Source organism: Elephantulus edwardii, unplaced genomic scaffold, assembly GCF_000299155.1.
Source record: "Elephantulus edwardii isolate Elephantulus edwardi_28Jun2011 unplaced genomic scaffold, EleEdw1.0 scaffold00131, whole genome shotgun sequence".
Taxonomy (NCBI): Eukaryota; Metazoa; Chordata; class Mammalia; order Macroscelidea; family Macroscelididae; genus Elephantulus; species Elephantulus edwardii.
In genome coordinates, this window is record NW_006399881.1 from 8,685,778 (window position 1) to 8,699,412 (window position 13,635).

The window sequence follows — 13,635 nt, forward strand, 5'->3', positions numbered from 1 at the left end:
AGGTCCCTGACTACAGACATTCCTGATCTACATCTCTGATCTCTGACTGCTGGTACCAAGTGTACTGATTGTGGATTCAAGTATGATGAAGTCTTTTGACAGTCTCAAATTTTTCTCCATCTATCATGATATTGCCTACCTGCCGAGTAGTGAGAATTTTTGTTTTCTTAACATTGAGATGCAATCCATATCGAAGGCTATCTCTGCAGCAAGTGCTTCAAGTTCTCCTCGTTTTCAGCAAGCAAGGTGTCATCTGCATAATGCAGATTATTATTGAACAGTCTTCCTCTGATCTTGATGCCTCATTCTTCATTTGAGATCAGTTTCTCAAATAATTTGCTTAACATAAAGATTGAATAGGTATGGCTAAAGTATACAACCCTGACACACACCTTTCCTGATTTTAAACCATGTAATGGTACCTTGTGCTGTCTGCACCACTGCCTATGAATAGGGTTTGCATGAGCACAATTAAATGTTTGGGATTGATCCACACAGTCAAATGTCTTGCATAGTCAAAAAAGCACATAGAGACATTCTTCTGGTAGTCTTTGCTTTCAGCCCCTCAGCTTTCAAATAATTGCTGATCTGATATCAGCAATGATATCCCTGGTGCTATGGCCTCTTCTAAATCCAGCCTGAGCTTCTGGCAGTTCCCTATCCATGTATCATTCTGGCTTTTTAATGATCTTTGGCAGTATTTTGCATGCATGTGATATTAATGATAATTTCCAATTAATTTCTATAATTTCCACAATCTGTTGTATCACATTTCTTGGGAATGGGAAGCAATACGGACCCTGTCCAGTCAGTTGGCCAGGTCTTCCAAATTTCCTGGCATAGACTGGTGAGCACATCTAGGGCTTTATCTGTCATGTGAAACATTTCAATTTGTATCCCATTATTTCCTGGGTCTTATTTTTTGCTAGTGCCTTCCATGCAACTTGAGCTTCTTCCTTCATTACCATTAACTCTTGATCATATGGTACTTCCTGAAAGATTTTAGGGTTGGCCAATTTTTTCTGATACAGTGACTCTGTATATTCTCTTCATCTTCTTTTGATGCTTCCTGGATCATGCAACATATTGCCCATGTTGTTCTTCTTGTTGTTAAGTGTCGTTGAGTTATAGATGACTCATGGAGACCCTATTCATGAAAGACCTGAACACTTGTATAACTTTCATTGTTTCTCCACATTCATAGAGTTTCCAGAGGCAAGCTATTTTGGAAGTGGATTACATTTCTGCCTCCAAGCTTGTTTTAATCAGGGAGCTCCACCAAACATTGTCCACCATGAGTAACCATTATCACATTTGACACATCAGTGTTGCAGTGTTAAGCATCACAGCAACCATGAGTTACCTCTGTACAGCAAATGGACAGACTAGGGCTATCTATACAACCTAGAAGAATGTTTGACCAAAAACAATTAAAACCTGGCCCAAGGGCCCAACCAAATTTAAGAACCAAAGCATGGTTCAATCTCCATGAGCCCCGTCATTCCAAATTCCTCCATAATCATACATTCTCATTGGCTCTCACCACCCAAAAACACCCATCTGGGAACATTTCACCGCTTCTTCAATCTCCTCCTATTCTGATACGACATGTTTTTTCATAGAGTCTAACTTTTTGAATGAATTGTTCACTATATAGACTGAGTACATATGAGGGAAATATACCTATGTAAACAAAAGACGAACAAAGGCCTGAAGCCTTTCTATAACTATCATCATTTCTCCAAGTTTATAGACTTTCCAGAGGCATGTACTTTAGGAAGTGGATGCCAGTCCTGCTTCCAAACCTGAATTAATCTGGGATATTGCCCATAGCATCCTTAAATATTGCAAATCGAGGCTCAAATTTTTCAGTACTCTTAGTTAATGTTGAACATTTCTTCCTTTTTGATTCTCCAAATTCCAAGTCTTTGCACATTCTGTTATAATATTTTGCATTGTCTTCTCAAGCTGCCCTTTGAAATCATCAGTTCAGATCTTTTACTTCAGCATCTCTTCCCTTTGTTTTGGCTTCTCATTGCCCTAATTCAATTTTCAGGGTCTCTTATCACATCTATTTTGCTTTTGGATTTTCCCCCCCTTCTCTTTTTTTGTAGTAACCTTTTGTTCTCTTTATGGATGTCCTTGATATCAACCCACAACGCATCTGGTCTTTGATCACTGGTGTCAATGCTTCAAACTCATTCTTAAGATGATTTTTAAATTCAGGTGAAATAGATATCGTGTTAGTAAATAATTGTAATTACCATTAATCAAAAGACTTTTGGAAAGGAAATATATAAGACTCATCATTTGCACAACAAACTGGGCTTCCCAGAAGAAATTTAAACTGTCTGAGCAAGATAGTGAGGCTTGTTGGCAGATTTCTATTTAAATATTTACCTTGTGCCCTGTGGAGTGGAAGGAAGACTATGCCAGTTGTCGGGGGTGGGGGGGAAGTTACTTTTTAACAAAGCTGAAAGCTATAGGTTTATCAATGATTTTATTACATATAATTAAAGTTGTTAATATTAAATTCTGTAATGAAGCTGCTTCAGCTTTTTTTTTTTTTTTTTTTTTTTTTACAAAATCTGTTTCTAGTGTAATAAGAAAGATGGGTACAGGCAAAAGTTCTCAGAGGATGCAGACACATGGGTTCCTCTCTTCAAAATTGACCAAATAAAGAACATTCTTTATTATATGATAATCAGATCTACACTGCATGCAATAAAACAATACAGTAGTAGTTTTACATAGAATGCTCAACAAATTAGTTTTTCTTGGTATACAAAACTTTTACAGATGCATGAAATTCAATATTTTGACCAAGCACTTGTGATGAGCTTACAAAAGATGTTTGAAGAAATTGGTAGAATTTTATGATAGTTTTCTTAGTTCCATGTGTTTTAGTCAAACCTCCTTCAACCTGTCTTATTTTCAAAATATAATCTTAGTACAAACACCAGAGTTGCTAGTCATCACTAAAATTGTCAAACCCATAACAGCATGTAAGTTCTGCTTTACTGTGTATTAAATGGGGCAAAGCCAAGAAATATACAATAAAACTCATGTAAGCACACTTCAGAAAAAATAAATCGTTCATCTCAGCGACAGTACTACTGCTATAGTCTTTAAAAACAACAACAACAACAACAACAACAAATAATCATTGCTAACAGAACCTGTATCCATAGGGGTAGAAACAGGTGTGTAGTGGGATTTACTTAAACTATATTGACACTTTCACAATACATTGTTGACCTACATCACAAAATCCATGAGGAATGTCCACATTTCAACACCATGTGCACTATTTTAAGACCTGGGTCCAGGAGTTTATATTGCATGTGCTTAAACCAAAACACTGTGAACAGAACACTATGAAAAGAAATGTCTTCTGTTTTGAGCATGGCCTAACTCTAACTCAAAGAATGTTAAATGACATCAAAAGAGTTTCAAAAGTGCTTACAGAAACCATGAACTGAATGTTAAAAGGAGTTGAGGAATGATTACAAAGTTATGGCAATGATATGATGAAAGTGTATATGGCTGCTTGGGATTTGCAAATGTATATCAAGTGTTTTTCCGTGGGCCGTGTCTAAACAAGAGAGCTCTAGTATCCTAATCTGTACACAGTTGTATTAGTAACCAAAAATCTGAATTTCTCTGGCTGTTCTAAATCACCAGTGGCTCTGAGGGAGAAAGATGGGCAACCTCTTCCTGTGCAAATTACAGCCTTGGAAACCCAATGGAAGGTCAGCTATGAGTCAGTTTTGACTAGATAGCAAAAAAGTTTAGTGGTCTAAACATATAATTGAAAGCAAAGATGAAAAACATGGTAGTACAAGTCCCTTAGTTTACCCTTAAGGTATACATTTTAACAGGGGAATACTTTAACAGGGACCTAAGTACAATCTAAGTGGAGAAGAAGTAAAATGTTCAAGAACTATTGTTTTTTCTCCCTGGCAAAAGTTACTTTCATTTGAGTAAAACAAAAATTATTTTGCCACAAATTTTATATCCCAAGAAGAATGTAAGAAAGAAAAAAGCCCTCACCTATGCATCATCTAATTCAATATTAATTTAGAATTTAATTGCTTTGAATCCACTATCTAAATCCCAACATGCACCTCTTATAATTCCCTCTTCACCCTCTTGCACAGACTTCCCTGAAAAAACAAACAAACAAACAACAACAAACCCATACCCTGGTATTCTAATGTCTGCATCTGTTAAGCCTTATGACTGAGGGTTCTGAGTACCACCTCCACTAGAACAAAGGGACACTTTCTGTTGCATCTTTTCTTTCTTTCACAATTGACACACATCTACAGCTGGCACAACTACTAGCTCTGCCTGAAGACTGCTGATTCCCAAAGGCTACTGGCTATAGTTTATCCCCAGCAGCTAGAGGTTTTAGAATGCTAGTTATCAGAGAAATCTACAGATATGTATGAAGACTAGAGATGGGTTTTCCTGTATATCTCATTGGATTTTGCTAGGTACCCTAACTGGCATGGCTTGACTTACTTCTTCGTGTGTTATGATTATAACTGGAAAAACTGATTGTGTCTCCAGCAGACAGCTTGCTCCTGGGAAGAGACACAGATGTCAGTGTAATAGGTGATGAGGAAGAGTCACTGAATCTAACATATTGTGGACCATCTTGGTCTTTGGAGGTGCTCCTGGGACTATTTGTACTGTGGCAAAGATCACTCTGTTCCTTCATGTTGTCTTTAATGCTCTTGAATAAGACACAGAACAGTTCAATGATATTCAAGGCAAGAGACATAACAGACACCACCAGCATGACGATGATGAAGATGCTTTTCTCTGTGGGGCGAGAGAGGAAACAGTCCACTTGATGAGGGCAGGGATCTCTTTTGCAAGTGTAAACTGCACTCAGACTAAACCCATAGAGGTGCCACTGGATCAGCAAGAAAGTCCCCTCAAATGCAGACTTGAAGACAATACTGATAATATAGGTTTGCAGCAAGCTTTCTCGCGTTTTTATGTTGCCATGTTCATCAATACCATACTGAAACCTCTTTATTTCAGTTTCTTGCAAGGCCGTCTCCACACTATCACCATCAGTTTGGACAGCTCTGAGTTCCTTCTCTTGCTTGTTCAGCTTCTTTTCTCTTCGCATCACAAAGATGACGTGAGCCAGGTACAGGAGTGTGGGTACAGACACACATATGATTTGCAGGATCCAGAAGCGCACATGAGAAATTGGGAAAGACTGGTCAAAGCAGACGTTCTCACAGCCAGGTTGTCGAGTATTACAGCGAAAGGCAAACTGCTCATCACCCCAGGCTGAGTCAATCGCAGTCCCCAGTAGCACCACTCGGACAATGAAAAGGACTGAGAGCCACACCTTCCCTCCAGCTGTGGAGTGAGTTTGGACCTTGTCCAGAAATTGGCCTAAGGCACTCCAATCACTCATCTTGCTGGGGCGCTGGTCTTCCCTCAAAAGATGTGAAGTAGGCACACCAAGTGATTGCACTCCTTGGAGGATGAAGTAAAATGAAAAGGTAAGTTCAATCACTCACAAAACTGTCTATGTAAAGTCTTAAAAGACTGCTACCATTTGGTACTTTCATCACTCCTTCCCCTAATGAAAGGAAATTGCTTATACCTGGTAAAAGCTCAAGCAGATTAGTTCTTATGCAGAGACAGTGAGTATGTTTCTAAAAGGACATTCAGAACAGGGAGACAACACAGGCAAATGTGAACGCTACTTAATATTCCAGAATAAAGTTCCAGAAATAATATTTCAAAGATAGAAACTAAATTAACAATCCATACTTGTATGCTGATTGATTAATCTTCAGAAGCATTAGGGCCTACATCTCCAACTATTACTGACTCTGTACCTACTAGGTGCGAGGTACTGGTTCCTCCCAATAGTTCCTACTAATAATTCCTCTGTTTCTGGAGCTCCCATCAATGTGGGCAAGAGATAATTAAAAGTACAAGACTTTAATGAGGCATAATCAACTGCAAGATGGATAATTATTTTACTTAGCACTCAGAAAGAAATCAAGGCATTCATTCAGTATAACATGTAATCTAACATTAGAAATGTGAAAGAAAAAAAATGTGCCTCTTAGATGCAATTTAAAAAGGCCAAGTAAGTAAGCAATTATAACTTTAAATAAGTGCCAAGAAAGAAACAAATAGGAGGTAGTGACAGAGAATAAATGTGAGGACACTGAGGCCAGACAAGATAGAGTTTGCAAAGCGAAAGGGTGAGAACTACTGCGGATGAAGAAGAGCAGCAGGGGCCAAGATTTTAACTGTGCCATTATTAAGACTTGCTTTTTTTTTTATCCATTTACTTGATAGAGTCCTTATTTCTTTATAAGAAAGGTTTCTATACAGAAACATTCTGAAAGATTTTGACACAAATGGATCTTATCTAAAAATGAATCACTATTAACTGATTATTACATGGCAAGAAAAGTAATTCTTTTTAGTCAATCCTGCAAATACAGCATCAACTCATCATTTTAAGACTAATGTTAGTGCTCTAAAATAGTATTCACTATATTTAACATTTTCATTCTCTCTGTTCAAATTCGGAGGTGTAGTTGTTGTTGTTATGTGCAGCAACTGGAAAAAATTGAAAAATTAATTCCTTAAACATGTTATGGACTTGTGATCTAATCCATAAACTTAAATATCATATAACTAATTTGTTTCTTGGTTTAATAGCTGCTCCACACTGTGGATTCATGATTAAAAAGAAAAATTAAAATGAAAGCTAAAAAATTGTCAAGGATAATGTATTTTAGAATGTCTTGATCGCCTGAGGCTTGTTGCAACTGTTACTCAAGAATAAGAACTGAAGCCTCCCCAAATGCAATCTTACAGCAAGTAATCAAATGATAAGGCTTTTAAGCACATACAGTACATCTCTGGTTGCTTAAAGAACACAGTTTAGCCAAACTGTCCTCTACCACATAGATTTTAAAAGTGATCATATTAAGCTAAATTCGCCAAGATCTATAGTTTATAATTATTATATTCTTCAATGTTAATTGAAAATAAACCAGTGCTTAGGTAAAAGCTCTGCATTTATTCTTACTAGTTTTTCAAATTTGTGTTTTAATGTCTAGAGATTTCAAAGGGCCTTAGAAAATTGAGTTACTTCTCTAAAAACAAGTAGGCTGAAATATTAGCAAATGAAGTTTATAGAAATGAATTTTGATAACTACTTTTGCATGGTTTCTCAAAAGACAATAGAGAAAAAGACAACAGGGGGGTTTCTTTAGAGGCAGCAAATCAGTGAGTGCTATAAATCTAGTTAATTTTGAGCAAAGTTATCAATAATTTTCTACAGCTAGAGAAAGTCCTTGAATTTTTAAAATATTTTGTTCTGGAAAATTACTTCCTAAACATGTGAGAATGTATAGAACCGAGATTCAAAGGGATAGAAATAACTGAGAATAAATCATCTCAGCTAAGCAAATGGCTCATAGGAAAGTTAAAAATCTCATGATGAAATTATTTTTAAACTGGACAAGATATTTCTAATTTTAAAATAAAAACGTAGGACTTCCAGTTTCAGCTCTGATATAGGAAGAGTTTGAATACTGCTTACAACAAGAAAAAAGCTGAACAAATTTTTAAAAAATCAGTAATTTTTCATAAAATCCATTAGAGAAATATAGTCATGAGGCAAACTGGCAATCCATTCCTAAAGACTGGTAAAGACAGCTTACCTGCACAGGGGAGAGGTCAACAGAGTTAAACACTGCCAGAACACTTAAAAGGCAATTTTAAACAACTGCCCGAGGCTCAGTCTTAGGAGAGCTTACACATTTTCCTGGATTTACCTTCAGGAACCTCAGCAAATTCTGATTATGAAGCTCCAAGAAAAAGCTCCTCCCCTTTTGGGCAGAGACAAAGAAAAAGTAACTGTTCTGAAATATGCTGGGGGGGGGGGGGCGAAGGCAGTTATTCTGAAATTAATCCAGAGTGCTCTCCATAACAGAAGGCAATCTTTGCTAGATGGTATCTGTCCTGGGGAAAGGGCTATTATCCAACTATACATAACCATTCCAGTATCACCTGAGAGAGTGAAGAAGAAGAAAGCCTGAGGAACATTTCTAGAAAAGCTATAGCTCAGAAATCAGGCTTAAAAGGGGGGGGAACCCCAACAACCCAAAACACCGAAAATTTAATTAAAGATTATAAACTATTTTGCCTCACCAACACCCTATCCACCAGATCAACAGAGCTCCAGTAAAAGAGCAGATCACAATTAAAAGAGTTGGAAGGGAGAAAAATGACATTAGAGGCGACTATAGGCTCTGGAAAATACAGCTGTAAGAAATATTAGTCCAGGTCCCAATCAGATTAACATAAAATCTCACATTAAAGATCTTTCCCTCCTCCTTTCTAATACTTTGAATATTTTATTGGCCTTCATTCACATATAATTTATTTTATAACATTAATTATAATCGGTCAATTTCACTTATTACATCTTATCAAATCTTCTTGCTACGCTTCTTTTCCCTTCTACAGTATCTATCTATCTATCTATCTATCCCTCTGCTAATCTCTGCTCCCCACCGTGTCCCCTCCCATTCTTGTTCAGTCTCTATTATAGTTTCTGTGTGTAAGCCTTTCCTTAGAGTTTTTCCTCCAATCAGTTATGTACATCCTATTCTAGATTTTAACTGCAATTTACACAATGTCTGACCATCCACTCAGTTCACAATGACCTTCCCCTTCACCTATTTCAATGATGTGTTCATTACTCATCCATGCATTTCCTGCTTTTCCCCTTCCTTGTCTCCCTGCCCCACAGTCATTCTATTTTTTTAGAACAGTGGTCTTATACTGTTGTCCTTTTGTGACTGAGTTATTTCACTGAGCATAATGTCCTCTAGATATATTCACATTGTGTAATGATTCATGAGTCCCTAATTTTTTTTCAATGCCAAGTAATATTGCATTGCGTGGATGTACCACAGTTTCTATAGCCGTGCCTTTCTTGATGGGCTCTTGAAGTTTCTGCTTCTTTGCTGTTGTGAATAATGCTGCAATAAACAAGGGTATGCATATATCTATTCATGTCACATCTCTGATTTCTTAATAGTCCCAGTAGTGGAATAGATGGGTCAAATAATATTGCTCAACTTTTTGAAGGAAGACCTTTTCACTCCAGTTGCTATTATCTAATCTAGTATATCTGACTATTAATTAAAAAAAAACTTTCAGGCATAAATAAAAAACATTCAGAGGAAACAATGGAAGCATTAGAATCAATCTAAAATGTGACATACTTTCAAATTATCAGATAGTGAGTTCTGAGAGTTTAAAAATTACTAATAAAATTATATACTAACAACTCCTCTAGTAGAGAACAGTAAGAACAGATGGGTAATGTAAGCCAATACATCGAAATGCTAAAAGAATTGTGTTGTTATGTGCTGTCGACTCATAGTGTACCCCTTTCTTTTTCTTTTGATACTTCCTAGATCATTTAACATTCTACCCAAACTATCAAGTTATGCTACCAAGCCAAAGGTGGGTGATTTTAATCTGCGGCCCTCAGGCCAGGTTCAAATTGTTTTCCTGTCAAACATTCTTCTAGGTGGTATAGCACTGGTCTGTGCATTGATGTACAGAGGTAACTCATGGTTGCTGTGATGCTGAACACTGACACTGATGTGCCAAACGTGGTAATGGTTACCCATGGTGGACACTGTTGGCTGGAGCTTCCCTACTAAAACAAGCCTGGAAGCAGGAGTGGCATCCACTTCTAAAATGGCTTGCCCCCAGAAACTCTATGTATGAACAGTGCTCAGGACTTTCGTTCATAGGGTCGCTATGAGTCATCTATGACTCGACGGCACCAAACAACAACACAACCTAAACTATCCTTAAGTACTGCCACCCATGGCTTGAATTTGTTTTTCAACTCCTTCAAACGCTGAGCAAGTTTGGCCCTTTTGATTTTCTGACTCTAGGTCTCTGCTGTATCTTGCTTTGTTGTCCCGCGCTGCCTTTTGAAATTTTCTGTTCAGCTCTTTGATTTCTTGGTTTCTTCCTTTAGCTTTGGCTTCTTGGTGCTCTGATGCAATACTCTGAGTCTAGTCTGATATCCATCTTGGTCTTTTCTTCTTCAGCCTTTTTAATGATCTTTTGCATTCTTCTTGGACGATTTTCTTGATATCCTCCCAGAGCTCATTTCACTGGTGCTCAAGCCCTCAAACCTGTTCCTGAGATGGTTTTGAAATGTGAGTGGGACAGACTTAATGTAAAATTTTGGTTCCCATGAACTTGATTTAATTTTCCTCAACTTCACCTTGAACTTGCATGAGTAGTTGGTGGTCTGTCTCACAATCAGCACCCGGCCTGGTTTTCACTGCAACTCTGCACCAACAGGCCCTATGATGCTGTTGCTGTTATATGCCATCTAGTCTTCTGTGACTCACAGTAATCCTATTTAACAACAAGTCTGAACCCTACCCTATCCTGGGCCAGTCTCACTGACCCTGACACACCTACCACTATTACCTCAGTTACTGTGTCAATTCATCTCTTCCAGGGTCTTCCTTTCCTGTACTGTCTCTCCACCTTTCCAAGCATGTTGTCCTTCTCTGAAGACTAGTCCCTCCTGGACATGTGCCCAAAATATATGAGGCAAAGCATAAAAATCCTTGCTTTCAAGGAGCAACATGGTTTAACCCTCTCCAAGACAGACCTGTTTGTTCTCTTGGTGGTCCATGGTATATTAAATACTCTTCCACAACTCAAAGACATCAGTTCTTCTCCTGTCATCCTTAGTCATTGTCCACTTCTCTGATACATAGCAAGTAATTGGGAAGACCATGGCTTGGATCAGGTATATCTTAGTCTCTAGACTGATGTCATTAGTCTTTGGAGAGGTCCCTGACAGAAGACTTCCTGACTTCTAGTGCTAAAAGTGTTGACTGTGGAGTCGAGCAAGCTGTAATTATTGACAACTTCAATCTCTTCTCCATCTATCGTGGTGCTACCAATTGGCCCACTATGAGAATCTTTGTCTTCTTGATGTTAAACTTCAATCCATATTGAAGAAATGCTTCAGGTCCTCCCCAGTTTCAGCAAGCAAGGTTGTGTCATCTGCATATTGGAGGTTGCTGATGAGTCTCCAATCTTAAAGCTACATTCTTCCTCATAAAATCCAGCCTCTGAATGATCTGTTCTACATGCAAACTAAAAAGGTATGGAGAGAGCCGCACCCCTGATATACTCTTCTCCTGATTTAGAACTATGCAGTGCTTCTTTGCTCTGTTCTGAGGACTGCTTCCTCATCCAAGTATACATTTCCCATGAGTACAATCAAGTGTTCTGGGATTCCCATTTTTCTCAAGATTAGCCACAATTTGTTGTGATTTTCACAGTCAAATGCCTTTGCATAGTTAATGAAACACAGATAGACATTTTTCTGGTACTCTTTGTTTTCAGCCAAGATCCATCTAACACTGGCAATAATGTCTCTAGAGCCACGGCCTCTTCTAAAACTAGCTTCTGTATTTCTGGTATTTCTCTGTCAGTGTACTGTTCCAGAATTTTTTGGATAATCTTCAGCAGGATTTTGCTTGCATGTAATATTAGTGATACTAGTTGATAATTTCCACATTCTGTTAGGTCATTTTTATAAAATGGGAATAAATATGTATAGATGGGAGAAAAAAGAAATAAAAAAGATGTATTACATTTGGAAAATCTATCAGGGAGCTCTCTAAACAGCAAGGATGTCATTTTAAACACTAAGGTGCACCTTATCTAGGCCATGGTCTTTTCAATTGCTTAGTGTATGCCTGAAAGTTGGACAATGGATAAGAAAGACTGAAGAAGAACTGATACCTTTGAGTTGTGGTGTTGGCAAAGAGTATTAAATATTCTATTGATTGTAAAATAACAAATTCAGTGCATCCAGGATGATCCTAAGAGGCAGGAAACCTCACACACACTTTGAATATGTTCTCAGGAAGGTCTAGTCCTTGGAAAATGTTATCATGTGGGGAGAGATGAAGGGTCAGAGAAAGAGAGGAAGACTCAAACGAGAGGGTTTGGCACAGTAACTGTAACAATGAACTTGAACATATAGGCAATGGTGAGTATGGTACAGCATAGGGCCAGTTTCAGATGTGTTGTTGATAGTGACTCTATGATTTATAGTGGACTTGACAGCACCTAACAACAATCTTTGCTAATCAGTTTTATTTTGGGCACTCTTTCAGTGCTTTGTCAAGCTGTTTACACCTCTGCCTTTGTCTTCAGTTGCTGCTTAAGCTAGCCCGAAGACTAGCCTAAAGTGAGAAATTAGGATCCTTTCTGGTGTTTTTTTAGCATGTACCCTGATGTGGGCATGCACACGGTCTATTACACATAAAACACTGTCAAAGTCTTTATTCTCCTATTTATCCTTTTCAAAAACACTTTCTTTCCCAGAGAAAGTACTGTTTCCTGTTGCTTGTCCTGGCTTTTATTTTTAGCTCCAGACTGTTGCAGTCATTTCATAGATCTTGAAATGCTTTTGGTACAAGACACCCAGAGTAGCATTTTAGTCCTAGGACCTCACCTAGTCAGACAAAAGAAAGGGAAGCCTGTGTGATGATCTATTAAGCAGCATGGACAGGTCAAAACTCAAATATCACAATTGTTTGAGGAAAATAATTTTGCTCCCCATAGTCCCTACATCCTGTGTTAGGAGCACACCTGCAGTCTATGCCTCAGCTGCTGAGGATCTTGAGTGTGGAGATGGTTTTATGTTGTAATATGCTGTGGAGTCAGAACTGACCCATGTATGACATTCCAGTGGGTTTTCAGAGGCTGTAAATCACCATGGAGTGTGTCAGGTAAGGATCTCTACTAAGAGAAAAGTTTCTCAGTTAGCAGTGGTGGTACCCTCACTAAACTGGGGGTTGATTGTGAGCCAGGGGTGGCACAGTCCGAAAGCTCTTGGGATGTTCTGAAAGCCTCCCGTTCCAGATACAAAACAGTGTAGAAGTGTCTTGAGGAGCAAGGAAAAACACTTGTCATTCACCTGGTGAATGGTTGGGAGGGCAAGGCACTCCTCTGATCTCGAGGGTAGGGGACAAGTGGGGAGACTATACCTTTTCCTATAAGCTAGCTGCTGTTGTAGATACTGTCACTACTGCTGCCATCCAGGGTTTCCATGCCTTGTAAATATCCACGCAAAACTGCTTACTACTTTTTACATTTCTGTGGGCTATGGGTCTCCTTTTTTCATTGTTTTCATTCAGGTTCTTCTTTCAGTCAATATTTGAAGTACTTCCTCCTCTTTTAAAATTGTGGATCCCCTTTTTTTTGCCACATTAACTGCGAGAATGAAGACCATTCTCAGCAACCAGACTGTCGACATTCCAGAGAATGTCGACATTACTCTGAAGGGCCACACCGTTATCACAGTTATAGTGAAAGGCCCGCGGGGAACCTTGCGGAGGGACTTCAATCACATTAATGTAGAGCTCAGTCTCCTCGGAAAGAAAAAGAAGAGGCTTCGTGTTGACAAATGGTGGGGAAACAGGAAGGAACTGGCTACTGTTCGCACCATCTGTAGCCACGTACAGAACGTGATCAAGGACGTCACACTGGGCTTTCGTTACA

The 13,635-nt window shown here is 38.5% G+C and overlaps 2 protein-coding genes across 2 annotated transcripts in view; both read right to left on the bottom strand.

Moving 5' to 3' along the window:
• The window catches only part of CDKL5 (cyclin-dependent kinase-like 5), a 150,553-nt gene that overhangs the window by 123,369 nt on the left and 13,549 nt on the right, over window positions 1-13,635 (bottom strand). The gene's annotated exons all lie outside the window — the stretch shown is intronic.
• Window positions 4,505-5,443, bottom strand: LOC102851027 (gap junction alpha-1 protein-like). Its single transcript, XM_006893810.1, has one exon. The coding sequence runs from the start codon at window positions 5,441-5,443 to the stop codon at window positions 4,505-4,507; it is 939 nt and encodes a 312-aa protein (XP_006893872.1).

What these genes read in the sequence shown, in the direction of transcription:
- LOC102851027 (XM_006893810.1), bottom strand. Translation starts at nt 5,443, where the DNA reads ATGAGTGATTGGAGTGCCTTAGGCCAATTTCTGGACAAGGTCCAAACT.